This window comes from Eurosta solidaginis, chromosome 4, assembly GCF_040869045.1.
Source record: "Eurosta solidaginis isolate ZX-2024a chromosome 4, ASM4086904v1, whole genome shotgun sequence".
Taxonomy (NCBI): Eukaryota; Metazoa; Arthropoda; class Insecta; order Diptera; family Tephritidae; genus Eurosta; species Eurosta solidaginis.
In genome coordinates this window covers 95759469-95787248 of record NC_090322.1, presented here as the reverse complement: position 1 = coordinate 95787248, position 27780 = coordinate 95759469, and the positions used below count along the sequence as shown (strand labels likewise).

The following is a 27780-nucleotide window of genomic DNA, read 5'->3' as shown; positions in this document are numbered from 1 at the left end:
TTTATGGGTTTTGCTCCGCAAACATCGATTAATGCTCCACCAAAGTTGTTTTCCCCAGCCCTTTCTTTCAAAATTTGGGAAAACAGGCACTAATGTGGGAATAATGTAAGATTCGCTAAACTTCTTTTCACCTAAGTAACTTCTATTACCACGACTCCAGCTATTTCCTGAAGGGACCCATCCGCAGCTCGTACATTTGATTCGAGTCTCTTAATAGGCAAGTTACGGTCCAATATTTCTTTTGCTAATTGGCCGCCTATGCAGCTAACGGATGCTCCTGAATCAAGAAGTCCTAACTCAGTCTTACCCAAAATTTTAATAGAGGCGTATGGTCGGATATCATTATGTTTATGGCAGATAGAAGAAATAGATGATAACCTAAGTTTTTTGTCTTTAATACCAGCCCAGTACCTTTTGGCTCGTTCAGCTGAACGAGATTTTTTATAAATTTTTTCCTTGCATGCTTGGTACGAAGCTAATCGTTCATGAAACGGTACCATCGAAGAAAGTTTCGGTATTCGTTCTGGAACTGGGGACTTATTTGTCAAAATCGTTACGGGTTTTTCTAATTTGTGGTATCCGGTTTCGTGGGGTGGGGATATCGGAGTTTGTTGCTGACATCCCGTCGCCCGTTTTCCGAACCTTTACACCTTGGGCAATTCGGTAAGAAAAAAGCAATGGGACCGTACCCATAACAAAATACTCTTCTGGGTTTAACGCAGTTTTTATAACTATGCCCTAACTCATCACAATTCCAGCATTTTGTTTCCTTAACCTGTCCTAACTTGTCACCTAATTTTGAATTTTCGCCTAGTTCTGCTACATTTCTACCCCCTACCATACTAAATTTAGTTTTGCTACTAGTCATCTCCGAAAAAATATTTTCCCTTCTTCGACAAGCCTTACGTGGATCTGAAATAGTATTCAGATTTACATGCAAAATCTCTAAGCGTATCTCCGGTTCCAAGTTTCTTACCACGATTTCTACTAATTCTCGCTCCGATAAGGGATGTTTGAAACTGTCTGCAGTGGTCAGAACGTAATCCAAATATTTTTCGAACGACTCCCCAGGTTTTTGTTTGATACTCCGCATATCTTCCTTGATTTCAAAGTCCGAACGGAAGTCTTTGAAATTCCTGCGTGAATTATCACAAATGTCGAACCAATCCAAATCCTGAACAGAGGTGTCGTACCGTTTTTTTAATACTGTCAATTCAAAAGATCGCAGGCTCGAATTGAGCTCAAGGCCTAACAATAATTATTTTATCATTATTATTGTTATGATACATTTTTTCTTAATTGAAACAACAAAAATTGTTAATACATTCTAGAGCACGGGTAAAAAGTGTCAATAAATATGACACCATGGCATCATTGCTATGAAACAAGTCCAATTTTCACATCCATTCTGCAACAGATGTCGCAGTGCTGTGAATATCAATTGGCAAGAAACAGGGTAGAAGTAGAAATAATGAAGACAAACTAACAACCGCTGTGATAGCTGAATGGTTATCGCAGCGGCGCACATAGGTAGATTTTCAAGTTTTAGGCGTCCAAAAATATTTTATTGCCTATATCTTCTTAAAACTGTTTAATAAATGAAAAATTATAATAATTTGTGTAATTAATCGGTTATATTAAAAAAAATAGATATTACACTGTGTAACACTATAAAATACTTGCGCAGTGAGGCTATATTTCTTGTTGTACAGCAAGAAGTGTAATAACTTAGTTCTGTCTTTATCTAGGGTAAATTTTTAATTGGTTTTATGAAAAATTATAATAATTTGTGTAACTAATCGGTTATATTAGAATAGATATTACACTGTATAACACTAAAAAATACCTTTTTTAACATCCTAAATAAAATAGGTTTTTTTTTATCAATTTATAACTTTTAAAACTCACAAACACCATTAATAATCTTAGTATTTATCTGAAATATCAGAATCCATCACAATTACTCAATTCAATTGTCTTAAAACTTAAAATATTCACGTTAAAACATGCCATTTCATATAGGTTAAAAAAAACCATAACACGTGTTTCAGAAATAGCTAAATTCTGATTACTTGACATCTAACGCCAGGTATGCGATGGATGGGAAGGGGTAGAATTATTGTTCCCCTGTCTATTCTTAAGCTGTGTGAGTGCTTTTTTTTGTAATTATGGCAACTTTCAGAAATTCAATTATGGCCGCCTAAATGCCTAAAATATACCTATGTGCGGCGCCTAAACGTTGCCGATGAAGGAATTTAGCAGTTTCCGAAATGGATCTATACAACGAGCTTTGGCAGTTGTCTAAATTTTTTTCTTTCTTCTATTCTAAGTTAAAATTTTTTCAATTAAGAAAAAATGTATCATAACAATAATAATGATAAAATAATTATAGTTAGGCCTTGAGCTCGATTCGAACCTGCGATTTTACAAATCAGTAGGCCGATATAACGACAAAAATTACATGCTTGCTTTACACAAAATTCAAAAGTTTAGATTGTCCTACTTTTCCTTAATATATAAATGCTTCCAAATAAATAAATGTTTTTGAATTTTGAGAAAAATTTAATGTTTTTTCATTCGCCTGATTACTTTCTGAATTTTGCCTTCTGAAATTTGTCCTCTGAATTTTCACTTCTGAAATTTCACTTCTGCAATTTGACTTCTGAAATTCGACTTCTGAAATTTGACTTCTGAAATTAGACTTCTGAGATTTGACTTCTGAGTTTTGCTTCTGAATTTTGTCTTTCTGAATAAAGAGTTCTGACTAATGTTTTCTGAAAAAATGTGTTTCTCAATGCTTGCTTTCTGAATTTATGGGGGGCACCGAACTCTTCGATCAAGTTGCTCCCTTGCCGAGCGGCGGCAGTATCAAGAAAAAAATAAAGAGATTTGCTAGGAGATGTACATACATGTTCTCACGCTCTCCGAGCTGTTCAGCAGACGTCTGATGAGCTGCGTCGAAGAGTTGGGTTTAGCTGAGAATTCTGTATTAATAGGTATGTAATATGTGTGCCGGATTATGCATAAACACATATTTATATATATGTACAAATTTCAATGTGAAGGTTAAATTTACTATTTTTTTTTTACTAATGAAACCGATACTATTTTACGCACGCGAATTTACTATTTTCTACTAATATAACCGCTACTATTTTACGCACGCCAGGGGCACCGTATAATTTGGAGTACTAAAAGGTGTGAAGGAAAATGTGTTGAAATACGAGTTTCATTGACCTCTTTTGGTGTGTTTTCAAAAAGAATAGCTTAAATTGACTTTACAAATCCTTTTATATATATATATATATATATATATATATAATGTAATTAAATTAGTTAAATGCTATTGAAAGGTTAAATATACGCAGATAGTTCCACGTAATTCCGGAGAGTAACTACCTTTTACCTATTTTACACACTAGAGCTATGTATTCCGAATTTTAGTTTACCGATTTCATACAAAAAGCATAAGTTGGTTAGACTAATATTAAATGATTATAGAACGATAAAGTTATGTATATTTAACATGTAGCTGCTTGTAGGAAAGGGGTTTATGTAATATATCACAAGCCCAACTTAGATCTGAGATAGAATTGAAAATTGTCAAATTTAAAAGCAAGATTAAGCTGAATACCCCAAGAAAATGACTACTATGCATGAATGTTTTTTTTTTCACAAATGAAAATCACCGAATTCAGCTTTAAATGCGAAACGGGACAAAAGCATTACACAATTTTGGTAACCTATAACTTTACAATTGTACTTCATTTTATACATATCTCCGACAAAAACGCTGAACTGCTGATTGCGAGCTGGTAATTTCCGGAGAGGTTTGTTTCTGGTTCTGGATATGATGGCTGCTTCTTTGTTAGGCTGTTTTTGATGATGGATAAGACGGAAGATGGATTTCCACGAGGTAACGCGTAAACACGTGTTCGATTTTTGGGGAATCTTTTTAGATTCCCCCACGGTACTTTTATAACTTTTAGTATTTGTTAATTATACGAACGATTTTAAAAGTTTATAAAACTTAGACAACGTTTAACTTTTAATGATTTTTAAATTTAATTTATTTGGTACACTCGCGTAATTTTTCTTTGGCGCATGTGTTTAAAAGCCGTGTACATTAAAGCTTACCAGCAGCTCCGTCTTACAAACTTCTCCCTTGAAGATCTGCAACCAAAAAGAACACTTCTCATTAATCAGTTGTCTATCTAGGTCATTTTCCTTTTTTCCTTAACTGTTAAACTGTCACTTTTTAAGTTTGGTGTAAACCTCCAGGGTTGTATTTTAGCGTACTTATTTACTGAAATAAACTGTTCTTACACCGGGGCATGCCTGTCGTAGGCCTTAGTAATTATAATATTGTAACGAATTTTAGGAAATTCCGCTTATTTGCAACCTTCTGATAACGTTCGAATCGCTAAACTGTTGAATAAATCACTCCAATATTCTGTATTGCAAAATTGTCTTTATTAGACTTCTTTGGGAGTAGTACAATTATAATTCACAATTAAACTTAACTTCGCAACTGATAGCGTGTTTAAATCAAACTGATTACTGATTACTTAGCTTGCGCTGCTTTTATACCATCCGTTGCTTCATTCGCATATTTCTACTAAAGTCTAGACGTTTCGCCTTCTAGAACTACTCTATCTCCTGCTTGGTAATTGAGCTACATATATGCGTGTGTATGTGTGAGTAACAACTTCGGCTGATGACTACATCTGTGTGTGTGAGGTATGATGTTGTTGCGTGATTATTTAATAACAGCCTAGTGATGTCAACATTCGCCACACTGCCCTCTACCTAAGTCTGATCGTCCCGATCAGACAAATATCTCGATCTAACCTGTGCTAGCCTCCCAAATGAACCACCCTTCTATTTCGTGTTTTCCCAATTGTATGTATGCCGTAGATGACATCATTGATTCGCTTCACAACTTGGTATGGGCCTTCCCAACTGCACCGAAATTTGGATGGAACAACTTTCTGCCGGTGAGGGTTGTATAACAGTACCAAATCTCCCTCCAAGAAACCTTACGAATTGTTGTTCTCGTTGTACCTGTGTTTCGTCTTACTACTCGTTTTCCTGGTTCGTTCCCTCACGCACTGTTGTTTGGCCAATGAACTACTTCGTAGAGCTTGCGCTTGACGGATTGGCTTTGCATAATCAGTATCGTTTTGACGTTTCACTACAGTAGTGCGCCGTGGCTTGAAACCACCGTTGCATTCTTTCTGGGAAATTCTTTCGTTCGTTTTAGTGCGTCCATTAGGGTTTGTCAGTGCCAGTGTTTTTCTCGCAGGTCCTTTGATTTTGATTTATTTGGCCCATCTGTTCCATCAACCTTTGTCCGATCTAGTTTCTTTCTCTCTTTTGTGGTCTTTGTCGAATTTACTCGACCATCACTCGCTTACTGCTGAACCCTTTCTCCAAGCTGTAGTTTAGTGGGGATTGGGTGATAGATCCCCCCTTCGTCACCCAACTTCTTATTTTACTTCGAATTTTATATTAAAATTACCAAATTTCCCTCTGATTTAGCAAAAAATAAAAGGGAAAATCAAAATCTCTATATAAGTACGTACGTGGGAAGGTAATATTAATGTTTCATTTTGTCATGGAGTATACAGTTCTCATGAAATTGCATATCGTCGGTCCCAACGAAGACTATCTCAGTTCGTTTTCATTTATGAAAAACTGACACCTTTCGCTTGTTTGGAAATTTTTTATTTTTTGTTTAATTTTAATTATTTTTGTATTATTTTACTTTGTTTTATTTTTGTTTAGTTTATCTTATTTTATTTATTTTTTATTTATAAAATTAAATTAAAAAAAATAAATAAATAAAAACCTAAGTAATTAACACAAAAATAAACAAAATAAAATAATACAAAAATAAATAAAATTAAACTAAATAATACAAAATTAGCAAACAAGCGAAAGGTGTCAGTTTTTCATAAATCAAAACGACTGAGATAGTCTTCCATGGGACCAACGACATAATCACTTCAACAATTTTCAAATATTTTAAATCGAAAGTGCTCGTGATTTTAGCAAAAAAAGATTATGTAATGTTTCAAAATGTAAAATCAAATATTAATAAAATTAAAGAAAAAAAAACTTTTTTAAAAATAAGCTTTTATTATTTTGGTTAATAAAATTAACTAAAAAGTAAACAATAAATTGACTCTAAAGAAATATAACACTTCATAAGTTCATTGTAAGCTTAAACGATAATTAAGCTTTTTCGTCTGCGACTAAAAAATTCTATATCGTACATAATTATATATTTTTAACATTAAAACTTTACACCTAAATTATTAAATCTTACAGTTTATATCACAGTCGAAATTGTTCTAATAAAAAACGTGTTAAATTTTGATGGTATAATTAAGAACATTTAGGATCTCATTTTCTTGCTGTCGCAATGTAACACGCTTTTATTAGAACAATTAGGACTGTGATATAAACTGTAAGCTTTAATAATTTAGGTGTAAAGGTTTAAAGTTGAAAATATATAATTATGTACGATATAGAATTTTTTTGTCGCAGACGAAAAAGCCTAATTATCGTTTAAGCTTACAATGAACTTATGAAGTGTTATATTTCTTTAGAGTCAGTTTATTGTTTACTTTTTAGTTAATTTTATTAACCAAAATAATAAAAGCTTATTTTTAAAAAAGTTTTTTTTCTTTAATTTTATTTTTTACTTTTTAGTTCGTTTTATTAACAAGTAATAGAAGCTTGTTCTTAGAAAAGCCTTTTTCTTAAATTTAATTTAAATATGAATTTTTTTTTTAATTTTTAGTAGGGTAAAATATTGTTTAAATTAGTTACGTAAAATTTACTTAGTTATTTGTAACGTTTCTCATTCTATCCATTTCTTTTAATGCATCAACATTACAGGGTTTATTCGAAGTCAACTTTGAACAGTCAAGTTCTTCGATTCGAATACCTGCTAAAGACCTAACTTGGCTTTTGACAGAGAGCACATATAAAATTGTGTCAAACAGTGTTAACTAACTTAAAATCATATTTTATTGTGACTTGGCCTATGTGATGTTCAGTTTACAACTACTCATTGCAGATCTCTGCTCTGTGTGTTAAATCTGTTTTAAAATAATAGCCGTATTTTTTTTTTTTTTACACGTAAACGTCTATACGCTTATAATTTATATGGACTGCTAAGCGCCAAACTTTAAATACACCTCTGAAGTTGCTGCGCATAAAATGTGTACTAATAAATTCCAATACGCGTTATACGCAGATGTAACTGAAATATGTGTTTTTGTTTCACCCCCTACACTAATTCTATGTATTCTATGTGTGTCCACAATTCATCGCAACTGATTTAGCTATATGTTATACACAGGCATACAACAGAGGGTCGTGTCTCCGCTTTTCGGTACACGCTGTAGCTGTAGCTAGTTGTGCAACCACTGCCGCTAGATGGGTCTCCTAAGCATTATGTAAGCGAGGATAGGCGCTTTTTTCACGCGCAAACGTAAACCTATACGCGTGTATAAAAAAACACGGCTAATATTCCAACTTTCGCTTAGCTAAAATTCCATCGCCAAAAATCTGTAAAACAAAATCAAGTGCGCAGAAAAGTATGCAACACTTACCGATAAGAGCCTAACCGCGTTAGCGTTCGTTGTATCACAAAATTTTTACACTTTGAAAATGACGGCTGTTGTTTGCAAGGTTGCATTCCTTTGAGTGTTCGTTTTCACCATCTGGATTAACAAAGTCATGAGCCTGGGCATTCGCGCAATTTTAGTGATGTAAATTGCATGGCGCCAGCGCCAATGCGGTGCCAGGTCAATGGTAGCTCATTGACGAAATGTCTCCAAGCGAATTTTTGACGCTACTTAGTAGTGAGTGCGTAGTACATTTTACTTGCGCTATTGAGTGAAACGACTTTTGTGTGTCAGGCACGAGTTTGGTGTTATTGGCGCTACTGGCAATGATGACACTGAGCTGTTGACGGTAGCGCTGGTAGTTCAGATTTTGAATCAGGGAAAGAATTGATGACCCGTGTAAATTATTATGGCTTTGGCCGTGTAAATTATTATGTTGTATTTGTATATTTTATATTTAATGCACAATTAATATGTGTGTGTTTAAGCGGCCAAATAATATCAGTAGTATTGCTAAAGTCCTGCTTAGTTGATGGAATGTCGCTAATTTCCTAGCTATGATCAGCAGATTGTCAATATTTCGTTCAACGGACTCGTGAAATTGCCACATCTGCTCAAATTTTCCAAGATTTTCCATTCTTGATTTAACTTAAGCTGTTTTGCCAATATTTTTCAGCCAGTTTTTTTCAAATAGGTAATTTTTCCAAAAGCAAAATAAATTACAGAAAAGATTACAGAGTTAAACAGCCTTAAAAATTTAGCTATGTTGGTTATACACAGAAATACAACAGAGGGTTGTGTCTCCGCTTTTCGCAAGCGTTGAGATTCACCACGCGTGACACGCGTGATTCATCACGTCCAAATATCACAATCAACGGATAGATACCGGCGAGTTTGTATGGGACTTAGGCTGTTATGCCAAAGTAAATACAAATCTTTACCGATAACTGTGTTATCCATTAATTTATCGAATTCTAACAAAGTAATATTGCATTGTCATCGGAGTTATACATGTGTGCAAAATTTCAGCTCAATCGGACACCGGGAAGTGTATCAAATTTAACTTGCAAGATTCCATTACAGACAACAAAAGTGAAACTAAATAAAAGCTTATAAAAAAAGATGATTGTATGTAAGTACTGGTAATGAATTAAGATTCCTGATTTTTGATACATAATGATACCTCACTTTTCAAAAGTTACCAAGTACATCTGGCATCCTCATATTTTGAAATACAACCCTGTAGCTGCTGTCAAATTTTGAAAAATTCAAATGTGATGTTTTCGGTTATCGCATATTAATAGAGCTGCTCATTAAAATAATCAAAACGTGCGAAAGTGAGAAAAATAGTTGATAATGGATATTATAAAGTGAAAAGTGTGCAAATGACATAGGTATAGAAATCAAAAAGAAACGATTGAAATCTAACCAAGTTCCGCAAGATCTAGCTGATTATTTCATAGTGTCGGTCTTTTACCCATTTATAGACCATATAATAATGGAAATTAATACTCGATTCAATGAACATAAAACAATCTTCAAAAGATTTGCATCAATTTTTTCGGCTAACCGTACTGATGTTAATGACGCGGTCAGTTTTATGAGCCGTACATTGAAAGTGAAAATAGCGGAAACCAATGTATGGAGGGCGTTTTTAAAGCGACAAAATCTTTCACCACAAACTGCGCTCGACGCACTTCAAAGCTGTGACAAAACGTCAAGTAATAGCTTATTTCAATTGCTTAAAATTTTTGCAACACTACCCGTTTCCACTTCAGAGCGTACATTTTCAACCCTTAAAAGATTAAAGACTAATCTTCGCAATTCTACGGGACAGATATTTGAAATAATCACTAAATTGCTTTATATAGATTAATATCTTAGCTTGTTTTCATTTTCATGTAAGGAGCGGCTGAATGGTTTGACAATGGCGTTTCATCGCGATGTACCAATAACACCGGAAGAAATTATTGAGAGATTGAGTGTTAAGGAGCGAAGACTAAATTTCGTTTTATAACAAACAGAATTAAAGTTTTAAATAGAGCTTTTCAATTTAATTGAAATAAAGAAAGTATTTCCCTTGAAGTAAACGATTTTGCATAAGTATATGCATGTATACATGTATATGATGGTAAGTATTGCTTATTTATAAAGAAATACACACATGGTAAACCTAGTTACTGTGTGTCTTAATTTCTATTTAACTTAAAATAAATTATTGCTAAAAGCATCCAGCGTTGTTGAAATACGCTCTTCTTGTGCTTCGAACTGTAATGTTATGCGTGCCTCTTGTTCTTTTAATTGTTCTGGAATTTGTGACGTCACGTATGTTTTCTGTTCTTCCAGTTTTGCTTCCATCTTGGTTGTGCGATTCTAGTTGTGATTCCATCTCGGATGTTATACGTGTCTCCTGTTGCGATGACCTGTTGGTGGATATTTGTGATGACATTTCGGACATTTGTGCCGATATTGTAGCCAATATCATGTTCAAGTCTGTGTTCGCCATTGTCTGCTGTGTTTCATTTTTCTCCGCCAATTTTGTTGTCTCATCGCCATCAAGATGAAAGACATACTCTTCTACGTTAATTCCTTCTGATTCCATTGCCTATCGTAGTCGTGTTTGTAGTTCGGATTTATTGCCGGTTGTATTCAACTCACGGTTCTCCAACTCCTTTTTGAGCTGCTGGATCTTCAAATCACTTAACTTGCCCATATCCTTGTTGTCCTCTGGAATTTATTCAACAATTTCTCTTCTGATACCAATTGCTAACGTTGAATCGCTAAACTGTTGAATAAATCACTCCAATATTCTGTATTGCAAAATGGTCTTAATTAGACTACTATTATATTTCACAATTAGACTTCACTTCGCAAGTGATAGCGTGTTTAAATCAAACTGATTACTGACTACTCAGCTCGCGCTGCTTTTATCCTCTCCGTTGATTCATTCGCATATTTCTACTAAAGTCTAGACGTTTTTGTTTTTTTTTTTGCGGGGAGGCTGAAAAATGCCTAATGCACCATAATTGCTGCCGTCGCAGCAACCGTGTGTCCGTAGACTAAAAAACAGCCCCGTTCTGGAACCGTCGCCCACCCCGGCACCGCATGCGCATTTCTCTGCGCTCCCTCTCAGCATCCATCAGGCGTGTCATTACTATAAATTCCATTTTGCTCACTGCAGTCCAGCACTCTTTCCTGTTGCACATATGTGATACTAAATTTCTCGTGGTAGGTTCCTCCCCAACGACTCCATGCAAGGTGAGTCTTTCTTCGTGGAAACTGGGGCAGTGGGACATGACGTGTTCTGCGTTTTCTAACTCCGTGGTACACATTGGGCAGTGACGATCTTCCTCTATCCTACGCTTCCATAAATACTCTTTGAAACCGCCATGTCCACTCATTATCTGCGTGAGATGGTAGTTCAGTTCGCCGTGCTTCCGCTCCTTCCATCGGGCTACGTTCCAGACTAGTGTGAAAGTCCAACGCCCTTTACTCGAGGCCTCCCACCGTTCTTGCCACTTAGCTATTGTTTGTGTCCTTGCTCTTTTCTTGTCTTCTTCAGATGGTCGCTCGATATTAGTGTTATACAGATCGGCCATTTCGCTTGCCAGTAAGTCCACTGGGATTTTCCGGGTTAGAACCAGGATCGCGTCGTCGGACACCGACCGATATGCACTCGCTATTCTTAAAGAAGCAAGTCGGTACACTGCTAATATATATTTTTGATGGGTCTGTTTAGATCCATACCACACTGGTGCTGCGTATAGTATTATTGAGCTGGTTACTGTGGACAATAGCTGACGTGTAGCTTAGCTCGGGCCACCAATGTTAGGCATTATTCGCATAAGTGATCCATTAACTTTGGTAATTTTCTCCCCCACCGCTCTGAAGTGCTCTTTGAAAGTTAACTTAGAGTCAATGTGCACTCCTAAGTATTTTAAGGAATCCTTTGAGGTGATTTGATGATCCCTGACAGTTAAGACTAACTCGTTCGCCGACCGTTTGGAGCTTACTAATACCACTTCCGTCTTTTGGCTAGCCAACTCCAGTTCCGTGTTGGTCAGCCATTCCTTTATTCTTGCTACGGTGTCATTACATAATACTTGAAGCAGGTCCAGTTTCTTGGCCACTACTACCACTGCAATATCATCAGCATATCCCACAATTTGTGTGTTTTCTGGTAGATCAATCTTTAGCACCCCGTCATACATTAAATTCCAAAGCGTTGGACCGAGAACAGATCCCTGTGGGACGCCTCCTGTGATTTTGAACTCTTTTGCTCCTTGATCCGTGTCAAAAAGAAGTACTCTGTCTTTAAGATAGCTACCTATAATTCTGCGTAAGTAAGATGAAGTGCCGAAGCTTTGCAGCGCTTCCATTATCTGCATCCAGTTCGCAGTGTTAAAAGCATTCCTGATGTCCAACATAATCAGTGCACAGAGCTTCCTTTTATTTTGGCCTCCAGAGAGCTATATTGACGACTGTTTGTATTGCCTCTACGATGGACCTTGATTTGCGAAATCCATATTGACCATTCGATAAGCCACCTGGTCTTTCTAGAGTCAGCTGTAGGCACTCACTAATTATACGGTCGAAAATCTTCCCTAGGGAATCCAGCATACAAAGTGGCCTATATGAGGATGGTTGGTCCGGCTGTTTACCACGTTTCAGCAATAGGGCAAGTCTTTGTCGTTTCCACGGGCGAGGGAACACGCCTTAAAAAGATCAGTAAATAAAATAGCCCTAGTTGTGATCGCGGCTTTAAGGGCTATGTTTAGTACTTCGTCGGGTCCTGGGGATTTGTTATCAGCAACTCTTTTTGCAGCGTCCAGCACCTCTTGCTCTGTAATAATGGCATTTTTAAGTGCCTTTCTTCGTGCGACATAGGTGCTGTGTAGCTCCGCATATCGTGGTGATGAGCGTGCTGCGCTATTCTTCGTGCTTTGTGACATTTTCTACGCTCTTCCGCAATTTCGTCATTCCACCAATATACCGGAGTGCGCTGTGCTTTTCCGCGACTTCTGGGCATGGCAGCATCACATGCCATACATAGCAACTTAGTGATTTGAACCGACTGGTCTTCCGCATGCGATTCTCGTACTATGGCGTCCTTCCAGATAATGTCGAATATTGGTGGGTCGTTCGCGGAGTTTCGAGCAGCTCTACGCTAATAGCTTCATGGTCGCTGTGTGTGTAGACGTTGCTTATGGACAATTTTGCTCGTCTTGCTATTTCGCTGCTAGCGAAGGTGAGATCTATAATGGATCGTCTGGTACCTGTATCGAAGGTATATATCCCTGGTTCATTTAGGAGTTCTAGCCTCAAAGAAGTAAGGCTTTCGAGAAGAACTCTCCCTCTTTCGTTGGTTCGTCTACTTCCCCACACAGATGGCCATGCATTGAAGTCTCCACATACTTAAAGCGGGTGTTTACCTCGTGCTTCAATGGTGATCCCGTATATCTTATCTGCTCGGAGGGGCATAGCAACTGAAGACGTATATACCGTTGATTTTTGCCCACGTGAATCCTGCTACCGTTGGCGTCATAATTTCCTGTGGGAGAAATTTCCCTGGTGCCCAAATTGAGGCTTTTTCTGAGAGCCAACCCTGCTCCTGGCGATTTTTGTATTGTTCAGAGAGTACCACTATGTCATATCCTCTTTCATAGACTGTTTGGGATAATAGCTCTTGGGCTGCCTCGCAATGGTTTAAATTGAGCTGCAATACCTTCATGAGACAGTCATTTTGCTGCCCTCTCGTTGTGGGCATTTAAAACTGCCTGCTGAATGTTGTCCCCCACATAGCGCGCATTTCGGTGCGTTTTCGCAACTTGCAGCCTTATGGCCTTCCTGGCCGCATTTCCTGCATAGGCTAGACCTATCTACAGTCTCCTTACATTTCTGAGCTATATGGCCGTAGCCCCAGCACCTATAACAGCGTTTCTCTTGCTTGAGCTCTCTAATTCGGCAGGAAACCCATCCTACCCGGATTCTTTGCGTATTAATAACCGCCTTGGCATCATCCGCTGTAAGGCTTATAAGTGCCGACTTCGTGCAACTGTACCCTGTGCATATGATTTTTATGGCAGCCACATCTGGAAGTTTGATGTTGGATTGCTGGTGGAGGGCGTTGCAAATCTCCTCGGGTGTAGTAATCTCATCGAGATCTCTGCACTGTAGTGTGACCATTTGGGACTTTGTTATAACTTTAGCCGAGTCCTTTAGTACCGCTTCAATTTCTGCTTGGTACGCGCTTGTTTTCCCATCTTGCGATTTTTTCAGCTCTAGTAAAAGCTCTCCTTTCGCCGTTCTTCTAATGGTTTTGACGTCATCACCCAGGGATTTTAATTCGTCGCATCTTCTCACTTTACGCAATATGTCGGCGTATGTCGCATCCCCCGCCTTGCTCTTCTTTTTAGCTAACTGCCACTCTCCCGTCTTTTGGGCTGCAGTTTCCTCTTTCCGCTCCGTCTTCTCTTGCGTTTATTGCCGTCGTTTGTGACCACCCACGTGCCCTGGCAAGACGTCTTTCTCCTTGGTCGAGTACGAATTATTCCTCGGTCGCTTTCCTCGGGGTGATGGACTTCTATCCTTGGCACATTCGCTTGCACGCAATTTATGTTCTAAATTCTTTACCTCTAGGGCCGACTCGATGTACAGCACTTTTATTGCGGAGGCCAAGCGCTTGATTTCCGCGTGTATATTATTACGCCCTATGAAGAACTGCATCAAGTCCTCAATTCATGTCAACCGATACTGCAACTTTCTTGTTGTTCATCTTCACGTTAAAACTCTATCTGTGGGACGATCTATAACCTCGTAGGGGCCTGTGTAAGGAGCTTCTAAGGGCTCTCGAACTGCATCTGTTCTCACCAGTACGTGCGAACAGTCATATAAGTTTTTGAGCAAAAATAAACGTTTCTTCGAGTTATGATGAGCCGCTGGAATAGGCCGAGTATTGCGCATATATTCGCGGTGCTTTTCCAGAAAATTTTGTGGAGCGATAGTTTTGTCTAGGTCTTCAAAAACTCATTGGGTAATCTGATTGGACCGTCATACAACATTTCTGCAGTGGAAGCCCGAAGATCCTCCTTATAGCATGTTCGTAATCCGAGTAACACGGTCGGTAGTAGATCTGGCCATGGAGTTGCTGGGTCACACATGAGCGCTGTTTTGAAAGATCGATGCCATCGCTCTATCATCCCATTAGGTTAGGTATGATAGGCTGTGGTGTGGATGCGTTGACATCCGATCATGTTCGTGAGAGCTCTAAAAAGTGCTGACTCAAATTGTGTGCACTGGTCAGTCGTGATGGTCTTTGGACAGCAAACCTAGCGATCCAATGAGTCCAAAAAACTTTTACTATAGTCATCGCAGATATGTCTTGCAGGGGAACGGCTTCAGGCCACCGTGCAAATCGATCGATCATAGTCAAACAGTAACGATAATCGCTTACCTGGGGCATTACAACGATGTCAATGTGCACATGATCAAACCTGTTGTCCGGCATGTCGATTTTATCCGGTAAAATAGAGTTGTGTCTATGAATCTTTGCTCGTTGACAAGGTAAACAAGCCTTTGCCCAAAGCGTCACGTCTTTGCACATCAAAGGCCAAACATACTTTTTTCGTAGTTGGTTTAGGGTTGCCTTACCACCCGGATGTGGAAGTCCATGTACCGATGCAAATACTTTGTGACGCAACTCTTTAGGTACGTATAACCTTATATTTCCGGTAGAAATGTCGAAGTAAACGCTGTTGCCTACGAGATGCATGTTTTGTAACTTTAGCGAAGTGCTTCCTGTAGAAGTAGAGGTGGCCTGTGCCTCCGCAAGCTCCGAATATTTTACGCTGGTTGGTATTGAAATAGCATTCAGACGTGACAGGGTGTCAGCTACTACGTTAGAGTCACCGGATATGTGCATAATAATAACACAAAGGTAATTGCTGATCTGTCCTGTCTTCTCATTAATTACCAAAATGTTCGTGGTTTACGATCAAAACTTGTTCCATTCTTCCTTAATTCTTTCAACTTTTCTGCACAAGTTGTAGCTTTTACGGAGACCTGGCTAAAGCTTGATAATTACAATTCTGAGGTTTTTTTAAATAAATATGCTGTTTATCGGCGTGATCGCATCTCTAGAGCGGAAGGTGTCCTTATTGCTGTTGAATCTAACCAATCATCTGAGTTGATTTCGCTAGACAATATCTCTCATATCGAATTCATAGCAGTTAGGCTTTCATTCGGTAGCTATAGCGTAATTGTTTGTTGTTCGTATATACGACCTCTTTCGGATATGGATGTTTATGCTAGTCATAGCCCGGCCATCTGCGATTTGCATTCGCAGTTGGGAGATAAGGATCGATTTGTTGTTGTTGGTGACTTTAACTTGCCAACAGTTAGTTGGGTTAATATAAGTGATTCAAACTTTTTAACTCCCACTGCTCAACATGAGTTTCTCAATTGCTTGTTAGACTCATCTCTTTTACAGATTAACAATGTTCCAAATAGTGGAAATAAAATGCTGGATTTAGTATTTGTGGATGGTTCGGTGGGTGGGCGCAAATCCCACCTTTATCCCTTCCAGAAGACCCTCTTCACCCTACGCTAGAGATATCACTTGATATCAGCCTACCCCGTAGGATTCAAGTAAAGTCTCGTCCCCGATCTAGATGCTTCTACAAAGCGAATTTCATTATGCTCAATTATCTGTTGGCTTCCCATGATTGGTCAGATCTCTATGCTTGCACTGATATCGATTCGGCAATCTCTACATTTTACAGTACGCTTGATGGCTTCTTTGATACCTGCATTCCTACTCGCTATACCCTATATTCGAATAAGCCCCCTTGGTTTTCAAGGCAACTTATCAGACTTAATAACATTAAATCTAGGCTTTATAAGAGATTCAAGAAATCTGGAGCATCTGCAGACCTCTCTAAATATCTAATAGCACGTTCTAAATTTCGCCGTCTTAATCAGGTTTGTTATAAAAATTACTTGAGTTGTTGTAAAGCCAATTTTTTTAAAAATCCAAAAAAGTTTTACAGTTTCGTAAATTGTTTGAAGTTGATGGTTGATGGTAATATTGTTCTTCAGAGTCTTAATCTTTGAAGCCCACCTTTTCTCCGGGACCAGACGGTGTTCCTAGTTGCGTGCTTAGGTACTGCGCCGAAAACATGTATGAGCCTATTTTAAAATTATTTGAGCTACCTCTGGGGTCTGCGTCATTCCCGGCACTTTGGAAACAGTCTTTTATTATACCCCTGCATAAAAAAGGTAGTAGGTCAAAAGTTGAAAACTACAGGGGTATTGCTAAACTTTCAGTCATTCCTAAAGTATTTGAACATATTGTTACCAGTCAACTCCAATATCAGTGTTCTAGTCTTTTATCTCCATGCCAACACGGTTTCATTCGTCAAAGGCCAACCACTACAAATTTGCTTGATTTCACCTCTATAGTTATGGAAGGATTTTTAGCTAACAAGCAAACGGATGTCATCTACACGGACTTCAGCAAAGCATTTGATACCGTCAACCATGAGTTACTTATTCATAAGCTTGATTTACTGGGCTTTCCGTTTCACCTATTAATGTGACTGAAAAGCAATCTTTCTAACCGGACCCAAAAAGTCCTGTTCAAGTGCAATCTATCGGAATCGTTCAACGTTTCCTCCGGCGTACCCCAGGGAAGTCATCTAGGTCATTAATGACTTGCCACGGACAATATTATATTCCCATACTATAATGTATGCGGATGATGTAAAACTTTGCTACACTTACTGTCCTACCAATTTGAGTTCCTTGGATCTTCTTCAGGCCGACTTGGACTCGTTCCAATGTTGGTGCACAACAAATTTACTAGCTTTAAATTGCTCTAAATGTAAGCATTTGACATTTCACCGAGTGAAGCCAGCATTGAAACCGTATGTAATAGATGGTACGCCTTTGGAGCGTATATCTTTTGCAAATGATCTAGGTGTCCTTTTTGATCCGAAATTGAATTTTCACCAGCATATTTCATCTATTTCCAACAAAGCGTTGGGTTTACTTGGATTTGTTAAAAGATGGGCTAAAGAGTTCGATGATCCGTACCTCACTAAGGTTCTTTACACATCGCTGGTTCGTCCAATACTCGAGTATTGCTCATGCGTTTGGTCCCCTGTTTCTCAAAAGCATATAAAGCGTCTTGAGTCAGTTCAAAAGCAATTTTTGATATTTGCATTGCGCGGCCTTAATTGGGACTCAAGTCTCCACCTTCCTCCATACAGAAGTAGACTTCTTCTTATTAACTTACCCACTCTGGAAAATCGGAGAATTTTACTGGGGGTATTGTTCATCCTTAAGCTCATTATTGGATAAATTGATTCTGCGGGCCTTCTCAGCCGCTTGTTTTTTGCGGTTCCCCCTAGAGTATCCAGGCACTACGTTCCTTTCTATTTACCCTTTTGTCGACGAAACTTTGCTAAAAATAATCCTCTTCTTATCTGGTGCGCGCACTACAATGACTTGTATAGCTGTATCAGTCTTGAATGTACTTTTGCCACTATACGTAATGCAATACTTGCCTATCTAATTTAAGAGTTACAAGCTAATATAATTTAATTTGCCGGCATTTTATTTCTTCCATAAAAAACAGGAACTATCTCGTTTAAGGATGGAGGAATATTTATCAACATGTATCATTAAGAAGGAACAAGACAGTACTGTGTTGATTGGAATCTGGTGCATTCCAACAACGTAAAAAACATGCTTTATCATGAGTCACTGACCGGAATCGTATGCATTCCGGCAGTATAATCTTATGGGTCAGGCATCGAACTGATTGGAATCCGGTGATTTCCAACAACACAGGTCATGTAACTTTTTTATGCCTTGTGATGGCGTATCCTCATTACACTACTCTTAGCACTGCCGGATTCCTATGACATGCTGAATGGAATCTTGTTGCATTCCAACAGGAAGATTGGAATCCACTGAATTCCGATATCATGCTGAGCGGAATCTGATGCATTCCGCCAGTATAAGATTTCGGTATAAGATCTTATTTCTGCTCATATTTCTTATAATTATTATATTCTGAAATTAAAGTGTAATGTTCATTAATATATCTTTGTTTGTAATACAACATTGTTGAAATCTCGATATATCTTAAATTTTATCTTTTGAGTTGTATATTTATATATCTTTTATATTATGCAGTCGACCATAGTTTGTCGTCGACTTTAAATAATAAATAAATTAATTAATTAATAAATAAATAAATAAATAAATAATCATCGTAGAGATTTGTGAAATGTAGTCCAACTGTCTTAACTGTCGCGGCGACGCTTTCTCGGGCTTCTGTTTAAAGACGTGAATAAGTTGGCTTATGATCTGTCTTTATGACGAAAACGCGTGCTTCCAACATATGTTTAAAATACCGTATGGCTTCATAGACGGCCAGAAGCTCTCGATCGTAAGTACTGTAATTCCATTCAGTACTAGTAAGTTTTCTTGAAAAAACCCTATAGGCTGCCAAATGTCATCGCAAAGTTGTTCTAACGCCGCACCGATCGCTATGTCTGAAGCATCACTTACCACTGCAAGCTTTACATCTGGAGCTGGGTGTGCCAAGATCGTAGCTTCTGCTAAACTACGCTTGCAATCATCAAAAGCTTTAGAGTTTCGCTAGTCCAGTTGATTTTACGTTTGTCGTTCTTTCGCATGTTGCGTGTGAACTCGCTCAGTTGCGACTGTAGTTGTGATGCCTTTGGAATACACCGCCGATAGTAGTTGATGATACCGAGAAATCGGCTAAGTTCGCAAACTGTGTCAGGTGGTTTGTAATTCCTTATGACTTCTTCTCGCTCGGCGGGTTGACGTACGCCATCCCGTTGATGACATACCCCAGAAAAATTACTTCAGGTTTTCCAAGTTGACACTTATTCACATTAATTGTCAAACCATGCCGCTGTAATATGGAACAAACTGTGTGAAGGTGATCTTCACGCGAACTGACGTGGACATTCCCAGAATATCATCTATATATACGTACACGAAATCGTTGTCTTTAAAAATACCATCCATAAACCTTTGAAAGGTTTGAGTAGCGTTCTTAAGCCCAAACGGCATGTAGAGAAATTCATAAAGCCCGAAGGGAGTGCATACTGTAGTTTTTTCCATATCCGTTTCGCACATGTGGATTTGATAATATGCGCGCACCAAGTCAATTGTAGAAAAAATTTGTTTTCCGTATAATTTCTCTGATAGATCATGGATATGGGAAATTGGGTATCGATCTGGAATGGTGATCGCATTTAATTTACGATAGACCCCACAAGCTCGCCAACCTCCCGACTTTTTTTCGACCATGTGGAGTGGACTTGCCCATGGACTTTTTGATGGCCGGCAAATACCCTGTTCGAGAAGAAAATTAATTTCATTCTTTGCACTAGAAAGCTTATCCTCAGCTAAACGTCGCGGGCGATAGGCAATTGGATTTCCCTTTGTTTTTATATGGTGTCTTACGTTGTTACTGCTACTATTATTGTTGAATTTACGTGAGGGTTTTGTAATCTCTACAAAACGTGTTAAAAGTCCGGCAAAGTCGTTAGCCCTATTAACTGTAGAAATATCAAACTCGGCAGTGTCGACTAATTTTCCGCTTGCGGTAACACCAGTGGTCTTGTCAACTAGACGTTGTTGATTTAAGTCAATTAATAAATTATAGTGAGTCAGAAAATCTGCCCCAATAATCGCTATATGAGTATCGGCAATGGTAAACGTCCAGTTGAACGCTCGTCTTAACCCTAATTATAATTTGAGGATATGGTTTCCGTATGTCTCTATGACTGTTTGGTTAGCAGCATACAGCTGAAGCTCATTTGGTTTTACTTTTAAATTAGTGAATTTACGTGGTATGACGGAAATAATCGAACCCGAGTCTACGAGGAACTGGAAGCAATTGTGACGATCGTATACATATAGTCGTGTGTCATGAAGTGAATCATCAATCGGTTTGGTTCTGTATCGCTGCTACCTACCAGCGTGACTGGCAGCAGCGGTTCTAGTTTGACGAATTAGTGTACGTGCAATTTGGACGAAAGTTGCGTGCTTTATTGCCAAACAATAACATAGATGTTTCCCTAACATATAAGTTGTTTTGTCCCTACTGCAGAAACGAGCCCGGGAGGTTGAACGTTTTGTCGGATTATTCTTAATTTTGTTGATGTCGATCTGCATTTTCTTGACCGACTCAGATAATGACTTAAGTGTATTGACAATTTCCCCCAAGGACTTGCCGTCGCTCGACAACGCGTTAACTGAAGATGTAGCAGCACTTGATACGTTTCCCTGTACCGCTATCATATTAAGAGAGTTAGAGACGACTGCTTCTAACATCTTGTCAGCAATAAGCGCTAATTTTCCCAATCGTCTTCTTTCCATACTGTTAAAAGTGGGCGTATAGAATTGGGCATTTGTCCTAAAATCAATGTTCTAATAACGGCTGCACTGCCTGGGTCCGGTGCGAGGCGCTTCATGTACGATAAAATCTCAGACGGCTTCATACCCGCAATGTCACCGCCTTGCAACACTCGCCGTAGTTTACTCTCTGAAGGTTCAGAAAATTTCGCTAGTAACCCACCGTTTAGAGTAGTGTATTTATTTTCGTTTGGGGGCTGAGTTACGAGATCTTCTACTGCTAGCAAAATGTCTTGATCAAGATGTATAGTTACCCAGTCAAACTTATCGGCGTCCGATGTAATGTCGCTCAAGTGAAATGATCGCTCTAGTTGTGCGAACCTTAACTGCGGATTCTGTTTATTGAAATTTGGTACGTGCATACGTTGCCAGTTTACTCCTGTTGACAAAGGCATTTAATTGTTTTGCAGTGATTCAATGCTTGTTTGAACTTGCTGCAATTGCTGCTATACTTCGTCGCTCAATTCCGCCATCACACTGTCGTGAAATAAATCTTCTTCACTCGAATCTTTATTTGTAGCACTACGCAAATCGTATCGGCCGGCATGCATAACCCTAATTTCGCTTGAGTTAAAAATTACCGATTGAAAAAAAACTCATTCAACCGCAACATCAAAAAAAAAAAATATTCTAGAATGTTCAAAATGTTCTTCCTACGTTGAATGTGTATACGCTTCTTCGCAAATTCGTTGAATTTCGTGTTGGGAATTTTCCGTGATTTTGCACTATCGCTGGTAAAAAAACTTTGCAAACGTGTCGAAAACTGAAAAATCTTCTTGTTGAATATCACGTCGGGTCACCACTTTGGTGTTTCATTCAATTTATTCAATAACACCTATTAATAATTACAAAGATTAATTTAATTCAATTTTAAGTTACTCGACACGTCTGGTCGCTAAGAAAGTAAAGAAGAATAATAACATAGCAAGATACAATGAAATGTCAAAAATGTATTGTTGTGGTTGTTCGTTTACTACCCCGTGCTAGTCGTCGATAGGTGGCTGGCAGAGCTGCCACAAAGTTGACATTTAATTAAACTAATTGATAGTTGTCATAACTGATAGTTGTCATTCGTGAAATTTACAAGTTTTTGGAATGTAATAAAATTGTGAGACTTTCATTTGAAATTAATAATTCGGCGCATGAAGATACTCAACCTAAATAACTTAGTTCTCGATTTCACTACTTGTCATAACAATCCCTTATACTATAGGCTGGAATAACCCATTTCAAATTTTTCATTCCACTTCATTTTGCGGTTAGTGTTTGATATGTTTTTGAAATCTACTTTTAAGGAAATCAAACATTGGTAAGTGAAAATATATAATATATGTACATATAAAAAAGTAGAGTTTGATTAATGGTGACATGTAGAACAAAGTATGTTATGCGGCATACTCGAAAATTGCCGAGCAAAGCTCGGTCGCCCAGGTACTAAGCCGTTTAAATGTGGTGAAAACGTGAGAAGCACGACTGTTATTTTTCTTTAACCACAACTCCGCTATGAAAACCTTTTTCTAAAGTATTTTGATGATGTTTTCCCCGGACTTGAATCAGGGACCTTCGTTGGTGACAAATACGATATACCACGCCGGCAGATATATTAAAACAAGAAGCGAAACCCAAATCGGAACAATTGTATATGGAAAACCATTCAATAAGTAAAACCTTAAATTGGGCTGCCTACTTCACTGTTAAGTTATGAAACTATATTCAAATATGAAACAACAAAACATTTCCATGTTTTTGCGAAAAACAATGTAGGATGGTGGCCAGTAAAATATAATGATCCTTAACAAAATTGTGTTTTTAGCTTATGAATTTGAAATAATCTAAAGCGCACTGCTTTATTTTCCTAAGTAAACCAAGCTAAGTCAAATTTGAGATTTACTTAATCCATCCATATGCCAGACTAAAATAAAACTCATATACCCCAACTTTTCTAGAAGAGTTATGAAAGCTCTCAAAAATTTCATCAAGTTCAATACATACAAACAATAAAATTGTTGTTGTTGCTGTTGTTGTGGCGATCACAACTCCCCGAAGACCTTGGGGAGTGTTATCGATGTTGATGGTCCTCTGCCGGATGCAGATCCGGTACGTTCCGAAACCAAGGCCGACTATCTCGGGAACGATTTGTTATGACCACATTCGACCTTCTAGGCCAAACCGCCCTCCCACCCGCTATATCCATGTGGAGCTCGGGGTCGTCAGAACCTCGGCTGTTAATGAAACAGTATTCGCCACGGATAGGTGAGGTTGACAATTGGGTTTGGAGAAGCTATATATTGCGCTGGCAACCTGAAAGGGTTGCGCTACACAACCCCTTGAATCTATTTGGTAGTTTAGTCGCCTCTTACGACAGGCATACCTACCACGGGTATATTCTAACCCCCTAACCCCCTGCTTAATTGTATGGCATATTTACTAATTTTTTTTTTGTGTGTTAACAAACATGCGTTCATATGTCCGATCTCATTGCTTTTTTATCAACCAAACCACTACCACTTCGATGATTTTAGTCTTACTAACACAGCCACAGTTTCAATTTTGGTGGCCACTGAATTAAACCAATAAATAAGAGAAGAGATGCCAAAAGTTACAAGGAGCTGAAAATCAGTAAAATTGATCTAAATATAGTTATAAATAAAGTTTAGAAATTCCTCACCATCCCAGTGTGTGCAAAAAGATTTATTCAAGGTAACAAGGTAAGGTTACAAAAATGAGTTTTTCGCCATTTTCAGCAAAACAGTATATATTATTATGAAAATATATGTACAAAAATTGTAGATCATAAATTTATCTAAAAAAACGCCTCTGATTTTTTTCGTACGAGCAGCCATTTCTTAGATATATTAATAAGGTGTATAAATTCGGATCGTCATAACACGATTCCAAGCCACCTATGAGATTCTGTACTTAGTGCGTTTTTTTTAAGTTCTAGAAGGTCGTCTGCACACGCCACCTAATGTACATAGCTCTTTTTTTAACGTGGTTCAAATATTTGGATGGTAAGGTCTTATAAATGGTGCCTCTTACGAAAAAATCATAAAGACGTTTTTTGTAGATGAACAAATCATCTATCATTTTTGTGATGAAACATACCATTTCTCTGAAAACCGCGAAACAATTTTTTGTGACCTTTTACGTTGAATAAAATTTTTTTCCACACATTGGAATGGTGAGGATTTTCTAAATTTTTATTAATAGTTTTATTTCAACAGTTTGTTGTAATTTTGTCCACCACCGAATGTTTAGATTGACCGCAAAATTACGTCATAAGTAATTTCGAGGAAATGGGCGTTAAGAAGCATAAAACGATGGGGTGCCTTGTCTTTTTAAGTAATATGTCCCCTTAACCTAATTCGCTATTTAAAAAATTTAAATGTTAAGTATTGCTGCGAGCAGTATGCATAGGTGACCGCAGTGGTGTGTTGGTAGCATGCTCCGCCTACCACACCGAAAGATACTGTTTCACGCCCCGGACAAAGCAACATCAAAGTTTTAGAAAGAAGTTTTTTCAATTAGAAGAAAGTTTTTCTACGTGGGGTCGCCACACGGCAGTACTCCGAATGTATTTCTGCCATGACACTCCGAATGTATTTCTGACATGAAAAGCTTCGCAGTAATAAAACCGAATCTGCCTTGCAGATGCAGGTAAAATTAAAAGGAGCACGACGCAAATTGGAAGAGAAGCCTAAAATCTTTTCGGAGGTTATTTTTAGTATGTCGATTTGATATGTATCTCCATACAAATAGGAAAAAATAAAATTGCTGCAAGAATTTTATGAGCTCCAGATTAGTGACTTTGGTAATTTGGTGATTGATTAGTAAAAAATAGTTCAAATCTACTCGCCGAGCGAGTACCGAAGAAGATTTAATGATGAGCTGTACGAGCTGTACGCAGACATAAACATAGTCCAGCGAATTAAAACGCAGCGGCTGCGCTGGCTAGGCCATGTTATGCGAATGAAAGATGATGCTCCGGCCAAGAAAGTGTTTCTATCGGAACCCGCCTATGGAAGCAGAGGTAGAGGGCGGCCCCCACTCCGTTGGAAGGACCAGGTGGAAAACGATTTAAACTCCGTTGGTGTGACCAATTGGCGCCGGTTGGCGGAGCGAAGGAGCGACTGGCGCGCCTTGTTGGACGGCCATAACCGTTTAGACGGTTAAGCGGCAATTAAGTAAGTAAGTTCAAATCTATGCTTTAATTGGAAACTAGTGAGAATTAGTCCTTCGTGATAGTTTCAAGTTAACGCAATGAAGACTGCGTTGCATTTTTTAAATTTGCCTTTCGATATTTCTGATAGAAATCTGCAAGTGGAAGGGATCTGCGTTAAAAAGTAAATTTTTTCAAAATATGTAAGTGTTGCGTTTTAGTGTGGACCTCCACAAATAAGCTAGGTTAAATGTGTTTGCCTTTTTTCTAATCCGTTCACGGGGCACTGTTCTTATTTTCATTGGTGGGTTGTGCTTGTGCAAATTGAAACAACAAATATAAAGTTTAATGAGTGTATATGTTTAAAATCTTGGTGCATAAAATTAATTCCGTTAAAATACTTATTTTGCTGTTTTTCTTTTCCGTTCCATTCCTGGGATGTACTTTTGCAATCGAAACAAACAGTTTTTTTAGTTAAATAAGAATAAATATTTTCTTCATTTTGGCCACTGCGGGCCCTAGGATATACCCCCGGTAAGAACTCTCTTTCTGATTAAATATTTTGGCCCAAATTGTTCAGGCTATTCAGCGCCAATTATTGATGATGATGACACTTTAGCATAATCGGCTTTTTTATCTAGCCTTTTTATCTGTTTTCCAAGTGCTACATAGAAATGCACCAATTTGTAAACTCAATGCCTACGAGTTTTAGAACAGCAAAGGGAGCAAGTGATGGAACTTCATTGTAATAAAAATCTTTTAAGAAAATTTCCTTTCATTTTTATAAAAACTTTAACTTAATATGGGAGTCATACTCACTCAAGCTTAAATTTTTTGTTTCCATTGAAGCTTTGAAGCTTCTCAACCTTAGCTTTCATAACGTTTCCATCGAAAATTACAGCTGGTTTTTCATCATCAACATCTTGAGGCAATGTAAAAAGATCTTTAGGATCGTATTTAAATAAATCTATGTTACGATCCACTGCCTGCTTTCCACCCGCAACAATATGCACAAAAAAGGAAAACAAAATCACCTGTAAATATAAAAAGTTACGTGAAATTTTACATTTTCAAAAACTAACCGTACTGCTCTTATTTCATAAAAACTACGCATCGCACTGACGTGTTTGGCTATTATGTATGAATACCTCATCCGAAAAAAAGTCACAGCTCAAAAAAATTGTACTTCAAGTTTTTAACATAAATGGATTCATGAAAACATAACCAATAGATTTTTTTCCAATGATAATAATTATATTATATTAAAATAAAGAAAGGTCTTCAATGTTATTTTGTAAAAGCCAAGATATCTTACTGCTTGTCTAATTTAAGTGGTGACTCTTTCTGGTTTTCGGTGCAATATGTGCATTCTGAATATTACCGAAACGCCTTATACGTAATTTGCATATTTAAAAAGCAAACTTACAAGTTTCATGATTTCACAGAGTTAAGTTGTTAGTCGAAAAGTTACTTTTATAATGCTTTAAGAAATCTTCTAGTTTCCTTATATACCACACCTATTGTGTAGACAAATGACAATAAAGAGAGTATAGCAAAACCCGATTTGACAAAACAACTTATACACAAAATCTAAGATAGACAAATTAATATTATGCTCGGATATTTCAGGTTCAAGTAGGTATGTAACTGTATTGAAACCAACATAATTTATACATAGCTGTACGCAATGAAGTGTATAGAAATACAAATATACATATTTATAAATTGTTTTCGGGTATATATATATATATATATATTAAACCGTGGTGGACTGCTAGGTAGATAATTAGGAAAAAACAATAAAGCAACGCATACATGCTTTGTTATCTGAACCATCTTTTCACTAATTATTTTTGCTTGCAAACGCACATTTTAATGGTTACATATAAACAATAAAAATATTTAACTCATTCATGTACGTATTTATGTACATTAGAGTGTATCACTAAAATACAGTTGAAAATACGCTACCCTGGATCGAATATTTAAAAATAAATGGATAAATAAAAGCAAGGCGCGATATACATACCTCCGAAGACAATTTAGGTAGACCTTCTCTTCCAATTTGCGCCGTGCTCCTTTTAATTTTTTCTACAAATTTCCGGGACGGGATCTATATGTTTTATGCAAGGTAGATGAGTTTTCACTAAAAAGCTTTTCATGGCAGAATACACTTGAAGTGTTTGCCAAATCACTTCAGAGGGGCGAACCCGCTTAGAAAAACTTTGTTCTAATTTAAAAGACTTGTTTCTAATTTTTATGTTGCTTTGCCAAATAATTACTTACTTTTAAAACACTGAAACTATTTATATTTATAACTTGTTCATTTCATTTCATCGCTATACGCTTTATAGTACGATTCCTTTATGGTATTACCGTCTAATCTATATAATTGATAAATTTAAAAATTTTCAGGTTTAAATCTAGATCTTCCCTTCATTGCTTTCTTCGAATTGTTCAAATTGGCGGTATAACTCAGCCCTTGACGTTGAAACAATTGAAAATTTTAATTTCTACAAG

General features: G+C 37.6%; 1 protein-coding gene across 2 annotated transcripts in view; it reads right to left on the bottom strand.

Moving 5' to 3' along the window:
* The window catches only part of Cpr11A (Cuticular protein 11A), a 156211-nt gene extending 129373 nt beyond the window's left edge, over window positions 1–26838 (bottom strand). For both annotated transcript variants that reach the window (XM_067782290.1, XM_067782291.1), the window contains exons 1-2: window positions 26687–26838; window positions 26080–26294 (exon numbers count right to left, since the gene is read on the bottom strand). In XM_067782290.1, the coding sequence (XP_067638391.1) occupies window positions 26080–26294; window positions 26687–26695 (224 nt within the window). In that variant the 5' untranslated portion in view covers window positions 26696–26838. The remainder of the gene's footprint in view (window positions 1–26079; window positions 26295–26686) is intronic.
* Window positions 26839–27780: the final 942 nt, after the last annotated feature.